General features: G+C 42.6%; 1 protein-coding gene across 1 annotated transcript in view; it reads right to left on the bottom strand.

The window, feature by feature from the left end:
* ANKRD26 (ankyrin repeat domain containing 26) overlaps positions 1–10,826 on the bottom strand; it is a 48,216-nt gene extending 37,390 nt beyond the window's left edge. Inside the window, 8 exon segments of the mRNA XM_054399980.1 lie at positions 140–212; positions 292–349; positions 5,102–5,226; positions 5,981–6,118; positions 6,574–6,680; positions 6,786–6,959; positions 7,184–7,298; positions 10,624–10,826. Of these exon segments, the coding sequence (XP_054255955.1) occupies positions 140–212; positions 292–349; positions 5,102–5,226; positions 5,981–6,118; positions 6,574–6,680; positions 6,786–6,959; positions 7,184–7,298; positions 10,624–10,826 (993 nt within the window).
* Positions 10,827–13,611: the final 2,785 nt, after the last annotated feature.

Here is a 13,611-nt window from a genome sequence, read left to right as displayed (position 1 = left end):
AAGAAAGGCTGACAGGCCAGAGACTGCTTCTAAAGAGAAAACAATATTGGCAGGAACTGTAGTTTCTTTCAACCCCAGAGAAAATTTGCCTTCAAATCACTTATTTTTACAGGATGCTTTTCCTGTAAATGCATCATACCTTGGGGGTAAAATGAAGCTCTTCTTCCTCGGAAGTATGGCAGCTGTCATCACTCCCCAGTTTCTCAGAGCTTCTTAGAAAGCAAAGCAAAATCAGTATGATGCCTCTCAAATCATTCCTCAGGTAAATGTTAGGTGTCTTTAAAGTCTTACCTTATTGAGTCTCCTTCCGAAAGGTCATCTATTGCTGTTGAAACATTAATTTGACATGCTGAAATTAGAGTCAGCACGCTAAAATTAACCAATACATATAAATGTTTAACATGGACAATTCTGTAATAACAGAATGAAAGTTTGGATACCCAATTCAGCAAGAAACATCATTAACAAATGCGTTTCCAAAACAACTCCTTTTTCAAGTAATACTGAATGAAAAACAAACAAACAAACAAGAACAAACCAACCAACAAACAACAACAACGAAAAAGCTAGCAAGTAAAGGGAAATGCCCAAGTATTCGTATTACACACGTAAATACACTTCACATGCAGGAATTTTACTAATTCTATGTAACACTATGTTTAACATTATGCTGTACATTACACTATCTGCCTCTCTATCCAGTGACAGATTATTCTGGAAAAGGTAAAGAAAATCGAAAAGCATAATCACAACCTAAAGCTTATCCTCACGTAGAAGAATCACCAGCAGTTTTCTATACTGTACCAAAAAGGGTTTGCACCAGACCAAATGGTTATAAATCAGGGCGTTCTGCCCCAGATAAAACCAGGACAAACACACTCCAAGCTTTCATTAATGTTATGAAGACAAGGATCATAGGATATATCAGGTCAGAAGAGCATTCGGAAAGTCTCTTACCCAACCACCTCCTCAAAGCAGGCTCAGCTATGAGGTCAGATAAGGTTGCTTAGGCTTTATCCAGTCCAGTCTTGAACACTTCCAAGGAGGGAGGCTGCACAACCTCTCTGTTCTACTGTCCTGGTGAATATTCTCATGTCAAATTAGAAGCTTTTGTTTCCTTTTATATCTCTTGTATCTCTGCCTCCTGTTATACGCTACTGGGTAGCGCCCAGCTTTGTCTTCTCCTAATATGTACTAGAAGCAGCTGCTGGGTCCCTTTCAAAATTGCCTCTTCTCTATGCTGCCTAAGTTCAGCTTCCTCAGCCTTTCCAGAAAACAGCAAGTACTTCTGCTTTTGAGAAGTCTGACAGGCTTCCACTGAACTTGCTCACTGTTGAAAGACCAATCTCTCTTGCACTGAGGGCTCAAAATATACCTAGGCAGCTGGTTACAATTCATTGAGTGCCATTAGGGCATCACCTTCCTCAACCAGTTGGCTATGTGGCTCTTAATACAGCCCTGGACACTGTTAAACTTCTCAGTTCCCAGGACACTCTGATGACTCATTCTGCCACAACCCTTTGAGCCATCTCAGCAAAGCAGCTCTCCATCTGGGCAGTCCCAGCATGCTTTTAAGGAAATTGTTGCTCCTTTCCAAGTGCACGACTTGGCATTTGCCCTTGAATTTTGGGAGACAGGTCTTACAGTCCATTTATCCAGCTTGTCAAGGTCTCGCTGAATGGCAGCACTGCCCTGAAGCGTATCTAGTGATCCCTCCAATTTGGGGGTATTTGCAAACTTGATGAGCATGCACTCTAGCACATCACCAATGTGCTAATGAAATCTGCATTCTAGGAATCCATCCTAAACACTGCTAAAACCTCTTAACTATGAACAACTAAGATGGAATAAAAAGGCTCTTCAGTTCCCAAGACAGAAGAGAACAAACATAACCTCCACACAGTAGCTATTTTGGTGTTCCTCAAGTTCTCAATAACTAACTCTTCCTAACTATTGTGACAAAATGAAATTGCTGATAAATGGGTGACTTTATGAAAGGTCATGAATCTCATAATGACAATCAAACCAAAGTCTTGAACAAAAGGCATTAAAGGTAAAAGAAAATGGCATTTCATGTCTGAAGACATCTCCTCTACTATCAGTAAACCACAAATTATTGTGGAAATTTTGCTTGTTCTACAGAGGATTTATGTGTGAACTTCAATAAGGACATCTCCTGAGAGGAACAGGGTTTTCAGACAATGAAATACAGTGTACATGTTTACATATTTTAAAAATATTCATTATTTTTACATACTACTGTTTTCTATTAACTCAGTATTACCAGTATAATCTACCTGCTGACCTTCCACACTGACTGTGTAGTGTGGAACAGTCAGATATAAACTCTTGACAGGTGACTTCAGTGACATTTTCATTTAGCACAGTTATAATTAATCAAACCAGATGAGTGAATTATCAGAACTTTTGCTTTCAATGTAAAGTAACTTTAAGCAACGATCAAAACTAGGCATTGTCTTCAGAAGACGAGAGAAATTTCATGAGCTAGCTTTCAGACAAACCTTGAAGCTTATCACAGAAATGGGATCTAGAAAAGCAGTTGCTTGTTTTCACTTTAATTGAAGTCCATTTCCATTTTGGAGGAACATAAAAGTGTCTTTTTTTTTAAAAAAAAAAAATTACTATCACTAATGGCACAAAACAAAGGACTCATGCAAAACATGCAAACAAATAAAAAGCACTGCAAGCCTGCGCTCAGTTTAAAGATGAGAGAGTTGTGCATATATTGATTTGCCCATGCTGAACCATTCACACACTGAAGTTATGCCACCGACCAGAATGTAGACATGACAAGCAGTCAAGATGAACACCCTGTTCCCCCAGTACTGTCTGTCGGGCAGGCCACAAATGCACCAAAACAGGTGCATTGACTGGTGTGTTGTGCATGTGTGTCTGTGCGTGCATGCACGTCTGTGCATTGTGGAACAAAGTTTTAGAATACAAATCGCTATTCACCTGCTCTATCCACCCTGCTTAGCAAAACTTTACATTTTAAGTCACAGAAAGGTGTGGTTCTGTTATCGCATTTGTCTGAGCAGTATATCGATTTTATCATAAATACATGGAATGGATGTGGCAAAAGGGCTCATACCAAAAACATACACTTAAGGAGTTAAGGACAGATCTCAACATGTTTTATCATACTTCCTCTATTTCGCAGTTTTCTGGTGACACAGAACAATTTTTTCCTGACCTCAGGAGATGCAAATCACACTGAAGCATTTACTTGTTTCCCAAGGGGGTCTAGGACAAAAACCTAAGAATTTCTGCAAGGGCTCAGGGAAACACTGAGGCAACAATACACTGTTTTGCAGTGCAGTAGCTAAAAAAAACCCAAAACACTGCAGCTGCAAACATACTAGAAATCCAAATCCTTGCCTTTAGAAAAATGCATAGTTTATTTTTTTTCCAAAGAAATTCCAACTTTCAATCTAAAACGTCTGTCATTCAATGTGCTAGGATTGGAATATGTTCATTTGGAGGTTTTTGTAACCCTTTCTGTGATTAATATAAACTTCATGTTCTGACAAAAAAGTAAACATTTAAATCAGCATGAGCCAGCTTTTTACATATGCTTTCTTGCTCATTAGAGGAGAGTATTTTGAAGAATATTCAACAAGTAAAAAAGCAGCAAAAGGAATAAGGTCAACAGTGAAGATCCCAGAAAAATAGTATAGAAGACCAAAACAAGAAAAAATCTCCAAAGTGGGTGTTTCTCTGGTCTCTCAAAATCATCCCAGATTTTCCCCCAACAAAAAACTTCAATGCCTTTTACTGCAGCACATCAAAAGGACTCACATGATGAAGCCAGAGACTAGAGAACTAATGCTGCTAAATATTTCCAACACACAGATCTCCTTTCCCTTTCCTCAACATGCTGGGGACATCTTTCAAGAGACTGAACACAAGAAGAAAAGGATTTGTACTGCTCAGAAATAAAACAAGACCTACTAGAAACAGACTTGGAATAGAACATATTCTTTCTCTTCCCAAGTCCTTAATCCATGTAACATTTTCACACTTAATATGCCTCTTCCAATTAAGATAAGAAGTAAAGATTTTCCATAATATTAAGAACTTACATTATTAGTAAGTAATTTTCAAAGAACAGGGCAAATTATTTGGTTGGAGAGCATGTATTTCCCTGAGGGTATGTCAGTTTTGGGCTCGCACAACACTATTGTTCTTCAAGACGCATATTTAAAAAGAACCAAAGTCTGTTAGCTACTACAATGTGGTACCACAGTAATTATTTCCATGCACAGAAGGCAGTAACAGAGAGTGCTGTTTCACTGAAAGCAACATTTTGCTGCTTAAACTAACTGTACAAAGCCCTTTTGAAATGAATCCAAACAAACAAAATCTTCCTTCAATCTATCAACAAACTTTACAAATCTTGACTAGACCAAAGCAACTGTTTCCAACTCAAAGGAACAAAGTTTAGCTATAAATTAATTTCCATACCTGGGAAAAGTCATTGAGGAAAAATATCCCATGTTTTGCTCATATTTCTTGACACATTTAAAACAGGAGTAATGAACTGTGTTTGAATGCTGCTACCCATTTGCCACATAGTTCTGATATAAAACCCTTAAAAAACCAGAATTAATAGGACCTCCTACTGTAGGGCCTCAGATATGAAATAAAAAAACTATTTAATTTATATTAAAATATTTGTTTTCTAAGATTTCTGTAGGGCTGTGTGAGTTCATAAGCATAGACTGGATTTTAAAAACCTCACTGAAAGAGTTAATTCTTCTATCACAAGACAATTTAGTTATTTTTCTGGATCACAAGGTAACATTAAATTTTTCATTTTCTTCCAGAAAGTTACTGAAAGTGCAAGAAAAGCATTATTTTTATTGTAAATCAAACTATGTCAAAGAAAATACAGTATATGTAGACACTGCATTGTGGCTGTAATAAAGTTACTTTACTAAGACAACTTTTCCTAAATAAATAAATAAGCACATTCACAAAACTTCTTGTGCTACTCCACTAAAGGCAGTGGTGGACACAGCATTAACAATGCAAACCACCTAATTTTCTTTGCAAGCTCCTCTATGGTCAGAGATCTTACCTCTGTCCACAGCAGGTGCACCCAATGTCAAGCCAACAGCTCCTGTCCGGAGAGGAGTGCTAAGTACATCTGCAGAAGCTTCTGCATTTTTCCAGTCTGTGTGTTCTGCCAGTCGTTCTCCAAGACTATATGGAAAAGAAGAAATATATTTGGTAAAAATAAACACACACTTGCATATACCATTTAATAGAACAGTGAACAGTCTCTTTTTATCCATCCTACACATATTCATAGCGATATGAATTCACAGACCTGTACATATTCACCAAGAGTGATACATACAGAACTTAATTCATGACTATTACATGCTTTAATATTTACTACATCATTCCATAGATGCACAGTCACATCATTCCATAGATGCATATTCACAGCTAAGAAATTCTTAACTCCTGCTTCTTCCAATTTTTTCAGCTTCATTTTTAATCACACACAACCACCACAGAGAAAGAATACCTACAGGTACAAAGCCAGGCATAAGAGGAGTATTAACCTCTTAAGACGTTAACAAAAGGGGTATCAGTTAGATCTCCTCTGAAACAAAAGGCTGGCAGTTCCTTGTTGTTATAGTGGAAGTCAGTAAGGACAACGATGCTGGTCTAGGGAGGGTGTTTACATGCATTTCAGTTTGCCAAGTTCCACCTCTGGATAACTATGATACAGACACATGAACTTTGCAACAAAACTTGAAATCCTGGGAAAAACTGTCCTCTACTCCCAAATTAAAACTAGACACAGAAATTACACATAGCAGAGAACATCACTGCGCACAGCCACAAGATAGGCCCCAACACACCACTAAACCTTGGTGCTGTTATCAAAAATGTTCAAAAGCCACACCACTGACAACTTATTCTAATGATAAAGTTAAAATTTTACCTAGAATGTCCATGAATAAGAGCATAATTCTCAGCTGTCCATCCATTAGCATCTTTATGGGAAACATCCGCACCATATCGGAGAAGAACTTCTATTAAATTAGTCTGCCCATCAGAAGCAGCAGCCATAAGTGGTGTTCTGAAACATCCAAAATATGCTATAAAGCAGATCATTTTACACAGATATCGTAATTATTTGTATTCCTATTTGCTCTCAGAAAAACAACTTTTCCCCATGACTTTAAAACAAACAAAAGAATACTTAATGAGAACAGCTTTTTAAGAGTTATAATAAAATGGGAAAGAGTCAAAACAGTTAAGTGTTCAATCTTCAGACAAAGCTTCTACACAGACAACAGTTACAGGCAAACTATGCTGCTATACAGGAGATGTGTTTTGAGCTGAAAATGCTGCTGAACTACTGGCACATTTCCTGCCAGAGGTATGACGGCAGTCAAGTACAGATCAGGTTTCACAAGTCCCACAAAAATAGCTCCTTCTGTGTGGCTCCCTTTTTGTTCCAGAGCTTATTCTCTTAAATCCAGCCTAAAGAAGACTAAAGAGAGCCATGCAGAGTTCCGGCAAATCCCTCACCTTTTGCACCGATCTCGAGCATGCACATCAGCTCCTTTTCCAAGGAGAAAATCTACTATCTCTTCCTGATGTTCAGAGACAGCAAGAATAAGGGGGGTATATCCCTCCTGAAAGGGTAGATAAATCAAGTTAAAAATCAAAGTCAAAAACATCCTTAAGAGAAATATTAATGCAACTTTTTGAAATTAATTCCTTAACAAACAAAGATTTACCTTATTTTGAGCATCAATATTGGCATCATGCTGAAGTAATAGCCCTGCTACAGATGTATTAGGAGATATGACAGCCAAGTGCAGGGCAGTGTTGCCATCAGTATCTGCCAGATTAGGGTCTGCACCATTCTCTAGCAGAATAGCCACACATTTTTCTTGCTGGCACTGTACTGCCTGGGAACAACACAAAAGAAAGGAAAAACTTCTATTATTTACATTTCACTAATATGATTCCTCCAGCTTCCCAATGCTGGAAAATAAGAGCACCTACAAAGAATAACTAACACATGCCTACTCCACACCAATCATAATATGCATGTTTCTACACTGGTGCAGGTAAAGAATCCTGCGAAATACATCATATAGTGCATAAACTTACAAGAACATATTTCACATACCTTCATGAGTGGTGATCTGTTATCGCTGTCAAAAAGATTCAGGTTACATTTGTTTTCTACTAGATATGCAACAACATCCACATGGCCGTTTGCACAAGCAAGATGCAGAGGTGTCCTAAAATTAAATATAATAAATTAGCACAGACAACTAAAAAAAAAAAATTGGGCTGTGACAATGCCCTCCAGCAGGATACCCATGGTACAGCAACACAGACCAAAGCTTGATGACTACGGCAGTAAACTTCTAAGTCCTTCTGTGATCATTCACATGCCAGAAGGAGACAGGTTTTGCAGTAAAAATATTACTGTTTCACTGCACTTTGAGAATTTCTGCTTTTTCTCTAGCTTGCTTACTACTGCAGCAAAAACACTAACACATTTGCACCAAAGGCCCTCTGATAGCACACAGCAAAATGGAGAACATAATGCTGTATTCCTTACTATAAGAAAGTAGTAGTATTTGACCTTCTTGAGATGCATAACTACCAGAGTCACAAAAACTCTAATTCAAGGGGGGATACTGTGTTTCCATAACATATCACCAGCACAAGAAAATGGAACTTTTTTTCTGCAAGTTAAAGCCTGCCAGAAACAAAAGTGCTCCTTCAACCACAGAACATCTTTGGCCTGATGTTAGTTAACCAGCTTACTTGTACCCAAAGATACAATCACCCAGAAAGTATTGCATGTATTTCCCTCTAAAGCATAGGCACAAGGCAGCAGAAGCTTCACTCTGTGCAGCAGAAAAAGTGTGGGCTGCTCTGCAGCCTACCCATCCCAAGAGAGCAGGAGACAAGCTAGAAAACAGTTGAGACCTTCTTCCCTTGAAGATGATGCAACAAAAATCCTGCAGTCCCTCAAGAACCGAGGGGAATACCAACGACAGTTTTGAACTGCATCTCCTCAGTGTGCAGGAAGCTCAACTAATCTTGCAATTCTTTTGGTTTTTTGTTGAAAGACAGGAACAGAATGGTTCCCTGGCTACATAGGAATGGAGAGACACAAATGCAATGTCAGAAAGACAGCCACTTGTAATGCATATACTGGTTGTTACAGGGCAGATGATGAGCCTCCTCCATAGCAACAAGGATGAGAAGAAGAAAAACACACAAAACCTCAAAGAACTTGTAATGTGGTGGAACAGACTGAAATATCAACAGAGTCCCTCAAGAGGGACTACCACCACTTTTTGAGAAATTCCCATAAAGGTATACAGCATCTTTCATCTCTGAAGAAATGATTGACAGAGATTATCTGAAAGCTAACCAGAACTGGTTATGAAGGAGTCTGTGATCATCTAAAAGCTGCTGCTACCAAGACTTAGGAAACATGATAAACCCGATGAAGCCACTATCAGCTCTGCAAACAGAAAAGTCTTCAGAAAACCTGTGGATCCACTACTGCCCTCCTCAACCAAGCCTTTCATTCTGACAGCAGAAAAGGAAATGTCTCTGCTTGGAGCAAGGCCTGCTGAGTTCCACAGGGAACGGGCTGGCAGACAACATCAGAGTATTCAGAGTTGCCTGTCCCCATAAGACCCAAAGCTGTTCCGCCACCTGGCCCTGGGGACTCTGCCTAGACTCTGATCATTCTGCTGCTGCAATCCTAAACTGACCCCATGGGACAGAAAAGAACTGCTGATGCCTGAGCAGCTGCAAACCAACTCTTTGGGAGACCTACAGGCTACGGGATCCACTTTAAGAAAGGAGCCTGTAGATGTGGTACTTGCCACATCCTTGTTCCAAGATTTTGCTTTTGGAAATCCTGAGGTACAGACCTGAGACACACATATGAACAATGCACATATTTTAGCCATTACTTCCCACATTTCCTATTCTTCACTTCTATTTCCAATTATGTCAACTCTTCTAGCTTCTGGTGGACATGATGAAGCCCTAAAACACAGATGCATCTGGTGGTCACTCATGACACACAACACACCCACAGCTCTAAGATGGTATAGATAGGCCTGCAACCCTCACGGCCAAGCAGACAGAATGGTCACTGAATCCCTCGCAGGTAAGCTCTTCAGCACTGTGCATGGTCATGCCAAAACCATCACAGTCCTCTACTGAACTACCTTGTCTCTTGAAGTTTTTCTTATAGTGTGTGTTACATTATTTGTCCAATTATAACACTAATAATAACATGACACACAGAGGAAACCTTCCCCCAAAAAAGGAAACAAAGCTTTCTAGACAAGATTAACTCAAAAATGCACAAACTAGCCAAGGTCCACTAAGACCTGGTGACTGACTGAAAGAGAAGGTAGTAGAAGAAAAAAAGAGAAATATTCAGCAGCTATGTCCATAAATGCCATTTGGCACCTTGACTCAAGCAACTGGAGATTATACAAAACACATTGAATCCACCATAAACTGCATCCCTCATCTCCAGCTGCATAAACAACTATTAAATGACAAGTCAGACACACAATGCACATTACTAAAGTGAATGCTTATCATGCTCTTCATTGCTTCTCCTACAAATATAGGTGGGTTTAGGTGTTCTCAGGGCAATAAGCTATCTGGCTGGCATAAGTCCAGTCTCCTGAATAGAGAGTCTAAGAAGCTGAGCTACTCTGATAAAACCATCACCTCTTCAGAATATCATGAAGGTTTTGACTTTGAGTCAGAAAGGGCATTAAAGGGCTGACACATACAAGACCCAAGAACTAGAGCTGATTAACCCTTTGTGCTTACAACGGAACACTAGGAACTATGCTGTAGCCCAGAGCTTCTCCTGAAGATATAATTGCCAAATTCTTTCAATACTTGACTCAAACCCCCACACAACAACACTCGCCAGAAGCAGCAGTTTCTCTTGCAAGTTACTGCCCAGATCTACCAATCCAAGGTAATGATCAGCTGTACCAAAGCCTCAGAGCAAACAGCTAAGTAACCACTACTTAAAAATCAGTGTTGCTTTGGATGCCAGAAGCACATCAGGTAACTGCACATGCAGCATCAATATAGGACGTGTTTATTTTGAGCTACAACTCTTTCCAGACTTCAGTGCTTGCCTGTCCTTAAGTCACTTCTAGATGAGAAGGCGAAGCTTTCTCGGCTCAACTACAAAACCTGCACGCTGAGCCCTCAGAAATGCCCAGAGATGCCTGCGACTGCACTTTGACTTCAGTGTGGCCGTTAGGCTCGCTCTGCAACCCACCTCTACCAGGCAGCTTCCAGCTCCGTTCTATTCCTGCGTTCCCAAGTCAAGAAATACGACTCCGGGAACGAAGGCACTGAGGAGGCCAGGGCAAAACACGGGTGACAATCGGATGCGATGCATAAGCCCGATAAGCACCCCGCCGAAGGCTGAGCTCCGTTGCGGAGCCAGCCCTCTCGCTCCTTGCAACGATCCAGCCGGCCGTTGGCATCCGGGACTGCGGGACCCCCCACCTCCCTTCCTCGCGCGCCTGGAGCTGCTTCCCTCCTTACCGCTCGGCCTTGTCGCGCCCGTCGATGCCGTACTTCTTCAGTCCCCGCCGCACCTGGGCCAAGTCGCCGCTGGCAGCCGCACGGTGCAGCTTGCCCAGGTCCTTCAGCTGCAGCTCGTAGGCACCGGTGGGGCTGGGCTGTGAGGCGCTGCCGGGCGGCGGCTGCCCCTTCTTCTTCTTTCCGAACCCGAAGATCCTCTTCATCCCGCGGCAGGGACGCAGGCACGGTCCCGCCTGAAGGGAACTACGGCAAGAGGCAGCCGGCGGGCTGTGTCAAACCACGGGCTTGAACAGGGGAGTGAAACTCTCGTCAGCGGCCTCGGACGGTACCGCTGCAGCGGAACGAACTGTTGGCAGCCTAGCAACCCGACAGCGGAAGCCTGTTTCCCCGGTAACAGCGGCAGCCCCGGCAGCCTGAGGACCCCGCCAGCCGCTAGTCTCGCGCAGGCTCCGTAGAACGGTGCCGGAGGGAGATGGCTCGCTCCGCCCTCGCGCATGCGTGGCCTCGGACAGTTTGGGGCTGTTGGCGGTCCCTTTAGGCCGCCACAGCGGTGGGGTCACAGTGGTTCCCACTGCCAGCTTTTGTGCTGCCCGAGTGAGCGTGTATGAGTTGTGTCACACCATGAGTGACGTCGTTTACTACCCTTCGGGTCCGTGCCAGCAGGCACCTAGAGGCGGCTGTGCCGAGTGCGGTGTGGGCAGTGACAGCGCCGGCATGCCCCGGCGGCTCCTGGGGGACTGTGCACCCCACAGTGCACCTGGGGGTCGCCGTTGCGGCGCTGATCCTCCCTGCCGTGAGTGTTTGGGGCGGCTCGACCTAGTTTGCTTTAAAAGTGCGCAAAGAGAAATTAATGTGCAGAACAAAAAATACGCAATAAGGGAGTTACAGACAAAAGAACTCTTCCATGGATTGCATGGTTTGTAGCTGACATCAAGCTGTGTGGTCTGGTTGATGCGTTGGAGGGAAGAGAAGGGATGCCATCGACAGGGATTTGGACAGGCTTGAGAGGGGGGCCCAAGCCAGTGTCATGAAGTTCAAAAAGGCGAAGTGCAAGGTCCTACACCTGGATTGGGGCAATCCCAAGAAAAAATACAGGCTGGGTGAGGAGTGGCTTGAGAGCAGCCCCAAGGAGAATGATTTGGTGGTGTCAGTTCGAAAAACTCAAGCCTGCAGTATGTGTTTGCAGCCCAGAAGGCCAGCTATTCTTGGCTGTGTGAGAAATGGCACTCACTCTTCCAGGAATTTTGCTGAGGGACAAAGTCTGTGGAGTAATGAAGTTTAATTGCAGGGCTGGGAGCATGCCTTAATGGCCCACATGCACACCTTCCCTTCCCCCATTGGGAGCTTTTATAACCTCTTCTAGTTACATAACCCCTTCCCACAGGAACAACCTGATTGGTTCCAAGAGCAAAGAACCCCTGCCTTGCAACAGGAATTCCTGCCACTGCAGCCTCAGTTCCCACCACTGCATGTCTGGTGGTCTTTTTGGTGGTTGATGGATGAAGTCAGTTGTCTTCCTCAGGGTTGAACTTTTGACCTCAAGTGTCCCACACATGCACACTGCACCCATTCCTAGGGAACCATACCATACCTGGCCGCAAAATGTCCTTGGTTCCAACTCTGGGGGCAGAACTTTGCATTCTTCCCTCTTGTCTGTACCCTAATTTTATACCCATAAGTTTTTAGCTGAAGCAAAATGACTTCCCTTATCTCTGTTTATCACAATCCACCCTTTTTCTTTATTGTTCCTTCTATTGCTGCAGCGGCATGAGTATCATATTTCTATTTCAGAACCTTTGTAGTAGACAGCTTGGTTGCAATTAGACCTACTTGGGGATAATTTAGGGTAAAACCATTAACAGTTACATAAACCCAACAACTATTAACCTTTCAAACCATCGAGATTCCACCATTTTCCATATCAAAGCTGAATCCCCTCCAAGTTTTGGAGTGGCACATGGACTGTTTCCCTTACTTTCTGGATCCATCTCTTAGGTTGAAACATTGTGAGATTTGCTTTTTTACATTAATAGAATCATAGAATCATAGAATCAAGAAGGTTGAAAGAGACCTCAAGGATCATCAAGTCCAACCTGTCACCCTAAACCTCATGACTATCTAAACCATGGCACCAAGTGCCACATCCAATCCCCTCTTGAACACCTCCAGGGATGGTGACTCCACCACCTCCCTGGGCAGCCCATTCCAATGGCCAACCACTCTCTCTGTGAAGAACTTTCTCCTCACCTCCAGTCTAAACCTCCCCTCGTGCAGCTTGAGACTGTGTCCTCTTGTTCTGGTGCTGGTTGCCTGGGAGAAGACACCAAACCCCTCCTGGCTACAACCTCCCTTCAGGTAGTTGTAGACAGCAATGGGCCTGGAGTCACTCAGGGATGTCTGCTGTGGTCACATTGTCCCACATCCTGTCCTTTACAAGCACAGGATGTGTAAAATATCCTTACCATACCTACACTGGTAAGGACTGCCTGTCCCTCCAGTTTTTCCTAGGGAGACCACCCTTGATATGGACCACAGCAAATGTCATCCCCCTCAAATACACACTGGTGAGCTCCACATTCAACAGACCTGCTACCAGGTTCAGGTATCCAGTGGCTGTAACACTTCAATTCAAATTGAGGTCCACAGCTGTTTGTTGGGGTGCCACGAGCACTTCCACCCTTCCTTTTGATCTGGATCCTGATTCTCTGAAACTTTTCCGTCACCTACACCTGTTAACACAAACATACAAGGCTTCTTCCACAGGGTTAGTTTTAAAGGTTCCTCTTATGTTTCCACTATCTACTCCTCTGGAGGCCTTACTGGACCCTTAATCCTTGGCACATGTGTCCATCCTTTTGTGCAAACTGCTGTTTCTGTAGTCAGTAGAGTCTGGAAAGGTCCTTACCATATTAGTTTTAACAAATCCTCTTTCCACGTTTTCACCATAACCCACTCTCCAGGCTGAATTTTATGCACGCTAAAATCCAT

The sequence above is a fragment of the Indicator indicator genome, chromosome 3 (assembly GCF_027791375.1).
Source record: "Indicator indicator isolate 239-I01 chromosome 3, UM_Iind_1.1, whole genome shotgun sequence".
NCBI lineage: Eukaryota > Metazoa > Chordata > Aves > Piciformes > Indicatoridae > Indicator > Indicator indicator.
This window is presented reverse-complemented; position numbering and strand designations above follow the sequence as displayed.